At 38.0% G+C, this 15,163-nt stretch overlaps 1 protein-coding gene across 1 annotated transcript; it reads left to right on the top strand.

The window, feature by feature from the left end:
• Nucleotides 1–400: 400 nt before the first annotated feature.
• Nucleotides 401–12,454, top strand: ELOVL7 (ELOVL fatty acid elongase 7). Its single transcript, XM_009080269.1, has 7 exons — nt 401–633; nt 2,051–2,241; nt 4,300–4,380; nt 4,906–4,962; nt 7,847–7,952; nt 10,778–10,914; nt 12,245–12,454. The coding sequence occupies exons 1-7, from the start codon at nt 570–572 to the stop codon at nt 12,446–12,448; spliced, it is 840 nt and encodes a 279-aa protein (XP_009078517.1). The 5' UTR covers nt 401–569; the 3' UTR covers nt 12,449–12,454.
• The last annotated feature ends 2,709 nt before the right edge of the window (nt 12,455–15,163 follow it).

The raw sequence follows: 15,163 nt of genomic DNA on the forward strand, positions 1-15,163 counted from the left end.
AATTATAACACAGCTACTTATTGTATTTAAAAGGAGTATGCTGGCATATTGGTACATTTTTTCCTTCCCACCTATGTTAGAAATGCTACTTACTTAGAAAATTATTTTTTTTCCAATAATAAGTGTTGCAAAGCTGAACTTCAGCTGCACTTCCAGTGACTTGGACTTTAAGAGGAGATGGTAATAAAAATGAATTTCAGCATCTGTTGTTTATTCATATTTACCCCTTAACTGTAATGGTTAACCACAGTGTGGTTTCTTGAGATAACACTTTATGGCACGGAAGCAGCTTGTTTGTATGTGGAGATTGCAAAACCATATTGTTGTGCGTAACAGCTCAGCTATAAATTAGAGCGCAGGATAAGTGGGATGTGGTCAGCTAACGCTCCCTGATCTGTGTTTCAAATGTGGTGCTCTGTTAGCCCTCTCTCTTGTTTTTACCATTCTGTTTGCTGAAAATGTTTTCCAGAACACTTTACTGATCTTTATTTTATTAATGACCAAAATCTATATTTCTGTTTTGGCTTGTTTTCCTGCAGGCAGCATCATAAAATCTTTATCAAGTGAAAATGGCCTTTAGCAATCTGACATCAAAGGCTGTACTACTCTATGATGAATGGATTAAAGATGCCGGTGAGTCATTTAAATCTAAAACTTACTCACTCCCAATAATTTTCAATAGCAATGTGTAGCTATGCTAGGTATACTGTTAATCACCTTGAAAGTAGGTTTGTCTTCCTGTAAGTACCTGTAAGATTTGTCAGGTTAGCTATTGATAGAGCAGACTAGTTTCTGCATTTTAAAATAGTAAATAAGCAAAATTCAGCTTGTTTATGGGTATAAACTCAGCAAATAATGTGCAGACAATGATTTTTCTGTAAGTGTTTCTGGCTGGCTTGAATCTATAGTTTACTTAGTTCTTCCTGTGCTGCTGAATGTAAAGTTTTAACTCTTTTTCATTACCAAGTAATGGCATTTTATCAGGTAATTAAGGTAGGTGCACGGTGTTACTGTATTTTGCTTTTGCAAAATGAATAATAAAACAACAAACAAAGCCTGATAAACTTCAGCATTTTGAAATTAATCCTCAGTAATTAACTCTGTCACAGTTCTGTTTTGAAAATGGATGTTAGTGTTTTGTTGCAGCTAGTAAGGAATATTAAACACACTTTGCTTTTATGTTGTTCTGTAGTTCTGTGTGCATAAAAAAACTGACAAGAGAAAAATCTCAGTTTTGGGGTTAAGATCCATCTGATCCAATGTTTGTCACTGCAGTAGGCACATAGTAACATGGGTTAGCTGGGAAAAAAATTGAGAAGTGGTTAAGGTTTGATAAGGTTACTGATTTATCTTTTCCAGTACAGCTGAGCACCATTTCTCTTGTTCTGTAGAAGCACAGCATGCAAGTGAGAAGGGAGTTTAATCAGTATGACTCATGGGGTGAAGTGGGTTGAGGTGGAGCTGGGTGAGAGTGAGTATTTCTGCTGCACTGCCCATGAATTCAGAATTTGAGTTCCTTGTCTCCTGACCACCAGTGCTTGTATTTGGCATTTTGTAGCATGCTGTTAGTTGTGGAACATAGCTTCCTCAAGATTCACGTGGGGAAGAACAACGGGAAAAGTTGGGTAGTAGCAGTGAAAGGGATGGATGCAGAAAGAGCAGTCTATTGTTCACTAGAGGTGAATCAGCAACAGGTAATCCACAACACTCAGAACTGGTGATTCCCTTGCAGTGCATACAAACAGAGATGCTGGTGCTGTGGTTCAGTCCTTGCTGGTCTGTGGGCAGCAGCACTGGCACATTGCAAGCTGTGAGCAGGACTGTAATGTGCTTTCCTCCTCAATCTGTTTTTACACTTCCAGTAAACTGCATCAGAGGGTCTCGTGGATCATAGGTTACTTGAATACTGTGGGTTGAAAATTTGCTGATTTAAAACATTTTGGCTGTAAATTGTAAATTGCAACTTGACAAAAGTTGCAGTAGTCTAATTCAACCCTTAAAATAAGTACTAGAGAAATGAGTTCTTTTCTTTTCTCCCCTTGTCCTGTAGATCCAAGACTGGAAGGCTGGCCACTCATGTCTTCACCTTTTCCAACAACCTTTATAATTGGAACCTATGTTTATTTTGTCACTTCCTTGGGACCCAAACTCATGGAAAATAAAAAACCTTTTGAACTCCGGCAGATAATGGCATTTTATAACTTTGGTGTGGTAATCCTCTCTTTATACATGACTTATGAAGTAAGTACTGTTTTTGTTTGTAATGTGTTTATATATACATACATATATGGTAGAGACATGTAACTTCTTTTAAGTCTATGAATATAACTCCCACTCTGCAGTTCTCAAAAAAATATGATTCTGTTGGTTGCAATTGCATCCCTCCAAGCAGTATGCTCAACTAGTGATTCTTAACAAAAGACATACCTAGAGAGATATTGTAAAATATTTTGTGTCATTGCATATAATTTAAAAAGTTTAAAGTTCTCCTAACTGTGTTTCCCTGGGTTGAAGCAGGTAGACAAGATACTTCTGTTAGTCTTTTGCAATTGTTTCTGTCCTACTATGTGATAGTCAACAGTGATGTTTCAAATGCTCTATAGAGTATGTTTACTATGGAACAGTCTTAAGTGAGATGTGCCTTCTAAATGACAGAAGTAAATGACAGAGGTGAACAAAAGCTAATTTAAGGGATCTCTGTTCTTTAAATAAACAAATTCCCACAAACAAAAATTCCCACAAACAAAACCCCTCCAACCTTTGCTACCCTCCCCCCACTCCAAACGCAAACTATGAATAGCTTTAGCATTGATTTTCCACACAACCATAAAATAGCAAATACTTTTTCTATCTTGTTTGGGTTTGGGGGGTTATGGTTGGGGGTTTTTTAAGTGTAGCTGTTTGATAATAGTATTGTGGGAATGGTAGCCGTACTGCGCCAAACTGGCAGGATACGTTTCTGTTAGCTTGATTTGCAATCATTTCATCATGAGTTACAGTGAACTACTTGATTATTTCTTTTAACCACTCTAAAAGCAGCACAGCAGCAGCTGCTTTGTGTCACGGTTATTGTGTGGAAAGTGGTGGGCAAGATGCACACTTTGCTGTTTGGCAGTTTTTCAAAACAGTGTCTAATCTTCCTTTTGGGATTTGGTTCCAAGTTTGGTTCTGGTTATAACCCTCATAAACAAACAAACAGAAAACCACAAAGAAAAAAATCAAACAAAAAATTAAACTTCTGTCAGTGTCTGACACTACCACAGTATTCATTTAGTCTGCTGTCAAGACTTCCATGTTTCAATTTCATGAAAGAATGTGTGGACAGAGTGCAACAGATTGAATTTCTGCTATTGTCTGGTGGTCAGCAAGAAGCTGATTTTTTCTCTCTTTGGAACCAAGCCATTTGGTGGGTGCTTTAGTACTATGCTGCCTTGGTGATGTTCCAAAACTTGTTTCATTTAAGCAACCAATTCTCTTAGTAAGTTAAAAAGACCAAAGCTCTCGTTCTGCTGAGAGAGATGAACCTCTTATTGTGCATGAGAGGATGGTGGTGGTGCGACACACTTTTTAAACAGATGCAAAATGCAGTAGCCGTAGTGGCTGGCAGGGGAAAGAGCCAAGTATAGTATTAATGTTGCTCCTGTCCAAACTTTAATATATTCCAAGGGAAAAGATTACGTGATATTTGGTACATGCAGTACTTTGGTCACCTGTGTGCTCATGGTTGTAGCTTCTCAGCACTTGTATCAGTGAAAGAATACTTGAATCATGCAGTTCAACTAAGCAAAGTTATAAGAACTATATTAAATATACATTGTGCATTTGATTTGTTCTTTGTCTTTAATGATAATTTACAATTTTATTTCTCTTCTGCTGATTTAGTTAGAGTATAAATCTGCTGTGTTGGATTCTTTTCAGTATTAAAATGGTTAGCTGCAATAGCAATTTTCAAAATAAATAAAAATCTTGTGTTTGTGGTGTGATTTATACAGTAAGTTGGTTTTTAACATTGCTTTTGAGATACAGCTGTTGCTTCTCCTCAGTTACTGAAATAATGGGTGTAGGAAGAAAGTTGTCTTTAGGTGTGATCCTAGAATTAGAAATTCATTAATCTGCAAACAGCAACATTTTGTGGTAGCTATCCCACACAGAAGTAGATGATTGACAAAGTTGCTGATTCAACATGTTTTTAATATTGTTTTTCCCCTCCTGCTTAGTGATTGCAAAAGTAATCCGAAGTTAACGAATTTTTCAAAGGTTGTAAAGTAAATCTTTGCCTTTCCCTTTTCTTTGCTGCAGTTTCTTATGTCGGGTTGGGCCACAGGGTACTCGTTCCGGTGTGATATTGTTGACTACTCGAGGTCACCTACAGCTCTAAGAGTAAGTTGCCATACACAAAGCTGAATTGTTGTCACAGAAACACAGAATAGTTTGGGTTGGAAGTGACCTTAAAGATCATCTAGTTCCAACCCCCCTGCCATGAGCAAGGACACCTTCCACCAGACCAGGTTGTTCAAAGTAGCGTTATGCTACATTGACTTTATTTGTAGCAATTCTTCTTGAGCAGCCAAATGCACTGCTGTAGAGTGGAATGCACTCAACGCAAATGCCCTCTTGCATAATGTAGAGCATGTGAGTTAACTGGAGGGGCTGGTTGGTTGGGAGAAAATGAGAGGCAATGAATTTGTTAGCTTGTTCTGGATTTTGAAATTCCTTCAGGATTAATTTTTTTGGTTTTTTTTTAAAAAAAAGAAAAACCAAACAAACCATACATTTAAATTTCTGTCAACTTTGGAGCACCATTTAGCTCAGTACTTTGCTTTATGTAGTTTCTTATTTGTCCTGCAGCTGCTCAGCTTTGTTTATCACTATTACGATTTGGCAGTTTGTTTTTTACTCTTGCAGATGGTGCGAACTTGTTGGCTTTACTACTTTTCCAAGTTCATTGAATTACTAGACACTGTAAGTATTTGTAGCCTAATAAAAGAAGTAGTGATGTTTCCTTTTCACAGTAGAACCAGTGCTGTTGAGGACTGGGCGTATTGCTTTTTATTTAGTCTTCCAATCTTCAATTATTAGAATACCATCGAGATGCTGACCCTTATTATCTCATCTTATTGTCCTATTACACTGTCATTTCTTGATTATCAAGAAAAATGTTAATGAGGGAACACACCTTTAAAAATATAGGAAGTCCTGAATACACTAACCTGTTATGCTATGGAAGTACTTGTCTCAACACTGCAGATAAAAACCAGTTGATCATGCTGAATTTTTTTTTCAGATAATTTTCAGATTATATCTTCCCCATTCAGAATATTGTCATTAGCAGCATTGAATACAGCACCAAATTACCATGCCTACCTGCTCTACATTCCTGGGATTGCCTTGAGGGTCATGGCTATAGAGGTGTTTGCTGTCAGGCTGGCACTCTAATGTGTTTCAAAGGAAGTCTGAGCAGCAATGCATTGAAACAGAATGTGGACCTTGCTCATCTACCTTCTGCTCTTCCCAAGACCGACACCTAGTATTGTTGGCTTAGATATTTTCAAACCACCTTCTGAGTGCTGGAATCAGCTGTAGTTCCATTATTGTGTGGGGCACAATAGTGGTGGTGCAGGAGCTGATTCATGAACAGTGAGGATGTTCTACACCTTTTGAGCAAAGTCAGGCATCTAACTTTTCACCTGCAAATACTCATGATTCAACCCTGGAAGATTTTACTGACTAAACCAAATGGAATGGTAATGGAAGGGACAGGAATGCTAAAACTGGAAAATCCTGACAAGTTTATTCCTCTATTTGCCTATATTACCCGCAGGTTAGAGTGCTCCTTTTTAATTAGTCCTGGACTTGAAATCTTTTTTTAGATTTGTTTTGTTTGAATACACACACAACTAGGTACCTGTTTCTCATCAGCTTTCTGGTTTTAATGCAAAAGGAACTTCTTAGCTGTATTTAAATCAGCTGATTCCAAATGTATTCCCTGGCACACCAGACTTCCTTTCTTCTGTGTTTATTTGCTTGCTGCCTGATACTACCTTTTGCATGACCTGACTTCTCCTTACAGTTTTCCTGCTCTGTCTTCCCTTAAGACTTCCCTTTGTCTGTCCTTTAAAATGTTGCCTGTCAATATCAATTAAGAATACCTCTCTCTCTCTCTCTCTCTCTCTCTCTCTCTCTCTTTCAATATATATACATATTCTGTCCAATTTTGCCTTTTTCTAAGGCTAGCTAAGTCAGTGTTCATAATAAAGGGCTATTTCTCTACTTTAGAATTTTCTACTACCTCTATCTGTTGCTAGTCCTTTAGTTAATTTTCTCAAATTGCCTTTATAGAATCATATAGAATATTAAGGGGTTGGAACAGACCTCAAAGATCATCTAGTTTCAAGCCCCCTACACATTCCACCAGATCTGGTTGCTCAAGGCCTTATCCAACCTTTCTTTGAACACTGCCAGGGTTGAGGCATCCACAGCCTCCCTGGGAAACCTGTGCCAGTGTCTTACCATCCTCACAGGAAAAAAATTTCTTCCTAATAATCTAGTCTAAATTTCTCCTCTTTCCATTTATCCCCAGTACTCCTTGTCCTGTCACTACACTTCTTAAGAAGGAGTCCCTCCCCAGCTTCCCTGTAGGTCCCTTCAGACACTTGCAAATTGTTACAAGGTCTCCACACAGCCTTCTCTTCTCCAGGCTGAACAGCCTCAACTTTCTCGGCCTGTCTTCATAGGGGAGGTGCACTAGTCCTCTTGTCAGCTTACATTAATAGTTTGCTAGACTTAAAATCTGATGCTTCTACACACTTCTCAATTCAAGCCAGTCCACCTTACACTGTTTGTTGCACACATAGGTGATGACTCAACCTTGGATATTTGCTTTCAGAGCTTGCTCTGGCTTTTGAGGCTTCACAGGTGGATTTTGCACACTGCTTTTAATTTTTTTTTGAAATCTAATCTGCATATCTAGACCCCCAGTTTTCCTTCTTCTCCCAAGACTGCAACTCTGAATGTAAATGTATAGTAGTGAGCAGTGTCTTACTCACAGGAAAAAAATTTCTTCCTAATAATCTAGTCTAAATTTCTCCTCTTTCCATTTATCCCCAGTACTCCTTGTCCTGTCACTACACTTCTTAAGAAGGAGTCCCTCCCCAGCTTCCCTGTAGGTCCCTTCAGACACTTGCAAATTGTTACAAGGTCTCCACACAGCCTTCTCTTCTCCAGGCTGAACAGCCTCAACTTTCTCGGCCTGTCTTCATAGGGGAGGTGATCTAGTCTAAATTTCTCCTCTTTCCATTTATCCCCAGTACTCCTTGTCCTGTCACTACACTTCTTAAGAAGGAGTCCCTCCCCAGCTTCCCTGTAGGTCCCTTCAGACACTTGCAAATTGTTACAAGGTCTCCACACAGCCTTCTCTTCTCCAGGCTGAACAGCCTCAACTTTCTCGGCCTGTCTTCATAGGGGAGGTGCACTAGTCCTCTTGTCAGCTTACATTAATAGTTTGCTAGACTTAAAATCTGATGCTTCTACACACTTCTCAATTCAAGCCAGTCCACCTTACACTGTTTGTTGCACACATAGGTGATGACTCAACCTTGGATATTTGCTTTCAGAGCTTGCTCTGGCTTTTGAGGCTTCACAGGTGGATTTTGCACACTGCTTTTAATTTTTTTTTGAAATCTAATCTGCATATCTAGACCCCCAGTTTTCCTTCTTCTCCCAAGACTGCAACTCTGAATGTAAATGTATAGTAGTGAGCAACCAGCACTGATGCGTACAGTTTTCTTGAAGTATGTTGGGTTTGATTATCTTCTGTAACATTTTGTTCATTAAAAATCTGTTTCAGATATTTTTTGTGCTGCGTAAGAAAAACAACCAAGTCACATTCCTGCATGTCTTTCATCATTCCATCATGCCATGGACCTGGTGGTTTGGAGTCAAATTTGCTGCAGGTAGTGGAGAGAGAGTTGAGTTTAAGTTGAACATATCTTCTGGTAGGAAAAGTTAACTATGGTAGAGAAAAAAAGGAACCAGAAAACATCTTGCAAACATCAGTGTTTTTAAATTTAGATCTCTGCAGTATTTTATGGAACAACTGAGATCATAATTATTTAAATGGGTGGGGATTACTCATTTTTCCTATTTGACAGCATTTTGTGCAATGTTGGTTTCCTGGGCGGGGGGGAGGAAAGGTGCAGAGAACAGATTGTATATAAGCAAAAAGCCTTATTACCTGGAAGGGAAAAGTGATTGCAAAATGAGAAGTGCTAGGGAAGACGCATGAGGCAGATAACTCTGCTGAAATTAGTTCAAAACAATTTGTCCCCCTGCAATATTAGAGCTCAGTTGGGAGGGAGGACTGTGTTCTCGTATTTTTTTTCCTGTTTGAGAAATTATTCAGTCTCTGTTGCAGTTCTTTTTACTGGCTTTAGGTAGCCTGATTGGGGTTTATTTACATCTAATACTTTGGCTTTCACAAAACTACAGAAATATTTTTCTGGGCCTTGTTTATGAAAGAACGTGTACTATTGAAATTCTTTGTCCACTACCAGCTTACTTTCACTTTCTCCTTTCCTGTTCTGTGTGTCTATGCATGCATCTTCCTGTGCCATATTTTCAGTGTGCACCACTAATAAGTGCAGCTTGCCACAGGAATAGTGTGATAAGCACAGAGTGAAGAAATTCACAGTCATTTATTAGTCTGTCTCTAGGAGGGTATAGGGGTTTTTAGGAGTTTCTACTGAGAAGTACAGTTTTTGTACATTACTTATTGACTTACATTTCCTGGCATGTTGTTTGTTTTAGTGTTGGGGTTTTATTTTGTTCCAGAAAATTGGTGATGAATTGATGAAGAGAAGTATTGCTTATTAAATCTGACCTGTTAGTGTCTGTTTAATGAATACAAAAATAAGACCTGGAAGTACTCCAGAAATTCGTAGATGTGATCTTTTGAACCTGTCTATTGTGCAGCCTTTCTAGTGTATAAAATAATATACTTACTGCTGTATATGCTGAGTTTCTGTCATTAGGAAATTGTCTTGAATATGCCTGTCTCAAATCTTGCAAGTAACTGGTATTAAGTTTATGATGAAATTGTGAATAGTGTTCTCAGCATATACCTCAGTGTGTTTATAGGTCTGCAAAGGAAAACTTGCAGCAAATAGCAGTTCCTCCTCTTCAACCTTGAAAATTTTCCGCTTATAGGTGATTAACTTTCTGCTTTTTATCTGGATGTTGGATCAGTATACCAGCTACAGGCTTCTGATTTTGCATCAGATTCAAATTTCCCATGTGGTAACTTGACAAATACTTGCAGCAAAGTCTGCAAGAACTCTTCTGTCCTCTGCTAGTAATAGTCCCTCATACTCATGCAGAGCTGTATTTATTCCAACAACTCTATTGCTTATTTTTACACTAACCTTTCCAAATATTGCTCTGAGAGCTTAACTTTTTTTAAAGAATTTTAGCCCTGCTGATGATTACCTTGTCTTTGGTTTCATCAGTGTTTGTCCTTCTAAATAGCAGCACCAATCAAGTTTTCAACCTGTTTGTAACAAAGCAACAGGTTTGGATGGAGATGCTGTTTATTCTCTGGTCTGATATAAATAAAGAATTGTAAAAGGGGACTTATGTAGAGTGCTGAGTGTATTTTTATACTGTTGATTAAGTTTTTTGTTCTTTTTTTTTTTTCTCTGTGTTAACTGTTTATTTTTTTCTTCTGAATATTCACTGTGCAAGCCAAAAAAAGTATGTACATTTGAACTGTAAAAACACTCAAATTATTTTTAAAAACACAACCAGCTAAGTTTCAAAGAAAGTTTGCAATCACAGCTGGAGGAGTTATGCTCTATCAAGCTGGAGGACTAGTGTGAGCTACTAAAAACACAAAATATGTTTTAATCACAATGATTCTTAATAGGAAAATTGCACACTTCTCTAACTTAATGTCTACTTTTATGTCATCTTGTTTTCTTTTTGACCCTCAGTATTTTCATGTTCCTATTTCTCTTACAAATACTTTGCTGTCTGCTGCTTCTTGGCTCACTTTTACCTCTGATTTCTTGTGTTTGTTAAAATAAAACTGCTTTGAGCAGGATCATGTAACTCTGTAGCTGATCTAAAGGAAAAGGTGTTTCCTTACTTGTTCTGCAAAATGCTCATATGTTCCCAGTTTCAGTGATGAGTTAGCCCCAAATGGGCCTACTTGGCCTAAGTTTCCTTTTCATCGTAAGTGTGCTTTTGATATGGACAATGGATTTGTGAGACCCTTGCTCAGTCCATGATTGCAGAAACTTACTGTCTGAAACTGTTTCTTTCCATGCAAATCTGGAAATGTGTTGGATAGAGAGTTATTACTTACCCTGTTGAGCTTTGCAATGTTGATCATGATGTCTAGAAAGGAGGTGTAAACCAGCAGGAACACTTTCTACTGAATTCTCTGCACTTCAGTCACATATGTTTTAATAAAAAAAAATTTAAAAAATGAACCCAAAGAACAAAAAAATTGCACTATAACCTTTTCACAGATAATTGGGTCAGCAAGGTTTTATTGCTGTTTTAGAGATGCTTAGATTAAGCCTTTTCTGAGATGGGAAACTGGTATGATCCCTCAGAACTGGTATTAACCCAATTCAGGTTAAAGACCTTTAAGGCTAGTCAAAGTTTAGGTTTTGTGCTACATGTTTTTTCTATCCTGACTCAAAACAGTTGGCTAGGACTTGAGCTGGTTTCTTAAATACCTGATGCAATACTACTACTATGTTTCATTTTCCTACAGGTGGTTTAGGAACATTTCATGCTCTGCTGAACTGCATTGTCCATGTTGTCATGTACACTTATTACGGAATCTGTTCTTTGGGACCAGCCTATCATAAATATTTGTGGTGGAAAAAGTACATGACAACCATACAACTTGTGAGTAACTATTTTTGACACAAACACCTCTGCAAAATCTGATTGTGGCTAGCAGAGACTTAATGCAATAAATTGGTACTTTTAGTTATGTTCATGTGTGTTGCTTTCAGTTGGTACAAGGTTTACTCATGTTTTAAGGGGTGAACTGTCCTTGATTGCATACTTAAACCTGCTGTTTTCAGCATTCACTATAGTCACAGATTTAGACACATGAGCTTTTCAGTTATGCAGTACATGGTAAATACATTTACAAAACTCGTTGCCTGTATAAAAATTATTAAAATGCAAGTTTACAACAAGAAAACACTATTAATGTACAGAATACACATGTAACTAGTAGTGGGGAAAGGGGAAAAGTATTTCTTCAGCATTTCATATATGTTCTTTCACAGAAAATGTATGTGTTTAGGGAATTTACCTATCTCTAACCCAGAGCATTAAAAACACTCTTGCAGTATTTACATTAAGCATTTTAGCAGCTTCAGATCACTTTTAAAAGTTTACTACTCTGGGTGAGTCTTCATGCCTGTCGTTTTTATAGTGGATTTCCAAAATTCAGCTTCTGGCTGAACAATTAGCTTGTCCTGGGCAAGGAGGCTGATGGAGGAGGGGAAGGAGTGCCCTGTCTGCTTGCCCCAGGACTGGTGTTAGAGGAGTAGTTCATGTAACCATGTAGAGCTCTGAACAGTGTAGCTTGAATATTTATAACTCAGTCTTTTTGTCTTGGAGGCACTACTAGTGGACAATTAACTTGCAGACCATGTAGAATTATTTTTTTTTTAATCCTCCATTAAACTGGTTTTTTGGGACCTGCGGATATTTTTGTCACATGCTGGTATTCAGGAAAGGTGAGAGTTCACATCCCTTAATCCTGTAATGGTTGCTTTTAGGGTTTTGGGTTTTTTTTGTTGGTCTAGGGTTTTTTTTTTTTCTAGCTAATTTTTTGAAAGGAGTCTCTCATTTGTCATTGGTTAAACACTGCCTGCCTCCTACCTTCTTTTTTGAACTGGCCAGTATAGAATCACATTCTCTTAGTATGAGTTTCTCATTGCTGCCTGTTAATTCAGTTTGTCCCAGGACTTCACATCCTTTGCTCTGTGAAACTGTTGTACAATGAAGTAACATTTTGGGAGAATGGCTGTAAAGGTGCATCTCTGTCATTTTAGAAAGTTGTGTTGGTGTCCCTGTCTCTTCTTCTTCCCACCATCCCCTGCCCATGCTTTCTGGTTTTCTGCATACCAGTTATTCTGATTTATCATTTTTAACTTCTGTAGTAAGTTTGTAATTTATTTAAAAAGTACTTATTTTTTTTTCTCCCTTTTCCCTCCAGGTCCAGTTTATTATGATTACAGTCCACATAGGACAAATCTACATCATGGATGACTGTCCGTACCAGTATCCAATTTTCATGTTCATTATTTGGCTCTATGGCTCTATGTTTTTAGTCTTGTTTCTCCACTTCTGGTACCATGCTTACACGAAGGGACAAAGGCTACCAAAGATGGCAAGAAATGGGATCAGGAAAGATCAGTGAAACAAATTCTTGTCTCTAAAACCAAAAAAGTACATATGTCAAAGGGGAAACTTGCACTACTTGACAATCGAGATATTTAGGTGCGCACACTACAGGGTGTATATTTTGTATGTTTTCTTCCAAAACAGAATTTGTATTTTTACCATAAGTTATTCGGGATTCAGAATATGGGAGGGGTGGGGGGAGGACTATGGATCTCTGATTTAAGGGGGAAAAAAAAGGTAGATGGTCTCTATCTAGAAAATGTAGGAAAATAAAGATAATAATTGGGCAAGTTAAAATGTGTATGACAAGTACCAAGTACTTTGAACACTGATGGGGATAAAATTACTTCACCTTAAATGTTGCAAGTTGCTGAGACTGTCAGCTGCATTGTATTAAAAGAATAAATCTTCAGTAAGTACTGTTTATGGAATCTAAAGCTTATTAATACAGCTAATACATAAACATTATGTCTGTTTGTACACTATATTACTTTAAAGAAAGGATGGTATGATAATCTGCCAAGGCATGGCTTTCGTTTGAAGGTCACAGATTTTTGGATATGCTGTCTTTTACTAAGAGAACTTAATTCATTTCATGTTCTACTCAGTTGAACGTTATCGTAAATGTTGGAAAGCTACTAATTTGGGGATTATCTGAACTGTCTTGTACCGTAGTGATCAAAACATCTTACTGATTTGTTCACTGAAGTAGCTTAATATACTCATTATACATTGTATCTATGGATATATTTTATATTGGTAGCCTGTGCTGTTTGGGGGAGGCTGAGGGGATTATTGAATCTTGTACTTCAATCGCCAAAATCTTAGGACTCAAATAAATAAATAATAAATTTTTTTGATTGAAGCTTAAATGTCACCTAGCATGATCGTGCTGTGCTCTATTTTCTTCTATTTCCATTATCTATTGAAATACATGCCTAGAAAGAGGTTGTGTTGTTTTTTTCATTATTATTGTATGCTTTTATCAACTCAAGGTTAAAGTTACTCCATTAATAGCACCAGTTCCCTCATCCTGAACCAGGCAACAAGATGTCATAGAATCAACCAGGTTGGAAAAGACCTCCAAGATCAAGTCCAACCCTACCCTGGTTACTAGACCATGGCACTAAGTGCCACATCCAGTCTCGTCTTGAAAACCTCCAGGGACGGTGAATCCACCACCTCCCTGGGCAGCACATTTATGTGTCATTCTCTGAGCTGCTGAGATGGAACAGGCAGTGGTGACTGGCGTGGCTGCAATCTGTGTAGAACTGACCTCTTACACTGTTTACCATGGTTAGGCAGGTTGCTAATCACACATGTATACAAGTCAAAGGAACTAGCTATTTGCACATGAGTTGCATTTGTACTGCATGAGTTTATTAAGGATTTGGTGCACACAACAGACCTGCAAACGAGGAGTTACAGGTGTTTAATGTTACCTTTAAAAGTACTGTTGTCTATAATGTTTAACACTGTCAGGAAAGACATTTGCTGTATTTACTTTGTGCTTGATCTGATCTGTGTGTTTTCAAATTCCCAAAACTTTGGGGCAGGTTTTGATAGCCTCCCTGTTGTACTATTACAAAAGAGTAAGTTTTGTTACACTTCTATTTAACATTTATGGTGCATTGTAGATGCTAAAAGAATTTAAACATTATCTTGGACATGAGTTGCAAATGTTTTCTGATGAGATTACATTAAGTCATCTTTATAAAACAAAAAATAATTTATATTTTATCTTTCCATTATTTAATCCCTGTAGCTGTCAGCTGTCTTGGCAGTTTGACAGTAGATCTCAGGAAGTATTTGGGTGATTCAAAAATGTATATTGTGACCCCTAAATTTTAGATGCTTGATCCTAGCATCAGTGCTGGGTTCTCAGCTCCCTGGCAGTGCATGTGGAGAGGTGCTTTAGCACAGAATCCCAGACAGCTGGAGTGCTGATAAGGGACCAGACATGAAATGCAATCAACCACTGACTGAAAGTCTCAAATCCAGCCAGCCTTCAGCCCATATGTATGCCCTTGGCTTCCAAAATTAGGATGTCATTTCCTAAGTACAGAGACCTATTGCTGTTTCTTTCAAACAGCAGGAAAGGGGTTGCTAGATTTATATTTAAAGCTGATTTTTGTTGTTGATGTGTTGGGTTTTTTTAAAATGTGTATATAATCGTTTATCACACAAGTACAGGTGAAGAAAGTGGGACAATTTGGTTCCTTTAGGTTGCCTTGAGGCTGCACATGCAAATGTGTTTGGGAAATGCAGGCCTCCTGAGGTGAAAGCTGTAAACTTGAATGATGCTACCCATTGCTCCCCGGGGAGTGAAGTAGGCATTACTCCATAGTCTTGCAGATGACTCCTGTGCTGTTAGAGGAAGTCCTAGTTCTGGTCTCTGATTTTGCAGTCATTCCTCCCTCCCTACCCCATAAATATTTATGGAGTAATCATCCTGCAGCTTTGTATGAGGGAACAAGTACTTGTATTTTATTTTGGGCCTAGATCTGCAACTGATTCTTCAAACTCACTCGGGCTTAAGTAGAAGGTGATAGTATACACAGTCAAAACTAAGCAGTGCTGCATGTGGACCGGTGCTGAACAGAAAGGAGCTAGGGAAAACTTTCAATTCCAGCAGCTGTACAGTTGCCAACTGTGTCCAGAGTCAGTTGTTTGAGATTAAGAACTAATAAGCAGGAGCAGAAAATGAAGATGCTAATCATTCAGTGGGCTG

The sequence above is a fragment of the Acanthisitta chloris genome, unplaced genomic scaffold (genome assembly GCF_000695815.1).
Source record: "Acanthisitta chloris isolate BGI_N310 unplaced genomic scaffold, ASM69581v1 scaffold18178, whole genome shotgun sequence".
NCBI lineage: Eukaryota > Metazoa > Chordata > Aves > Passeriformes > Acanthisittidae > Acanthisitta > Acanthisitta chloris.

Excerpts from the sequence above, each read along its gene's own strand:
- ELOVL7 (XM_009080269.1), top strand. The coding sequence starts at position 570 with ATGGCCTTTAGCAATCTGACATCAAAGGCTGTACTACTCTATGATGAA. Across the intron at positions 4,381-4,905 it reads GGTCACCTACAGCTCTAAGA|ATGGTGCGAACTTGTTGGCT; the intron begins GTAAGTTGCCAT and ends TTACTCTTGCAG. Across the intron at positions 7,953-10,777 it reads TGGAGTCAAATTTGCTGCAG|GTGGTTTAGGAACATTTCAT; the intron begins GTAGTGGAGAGA and ends ATTTTCCTACAG.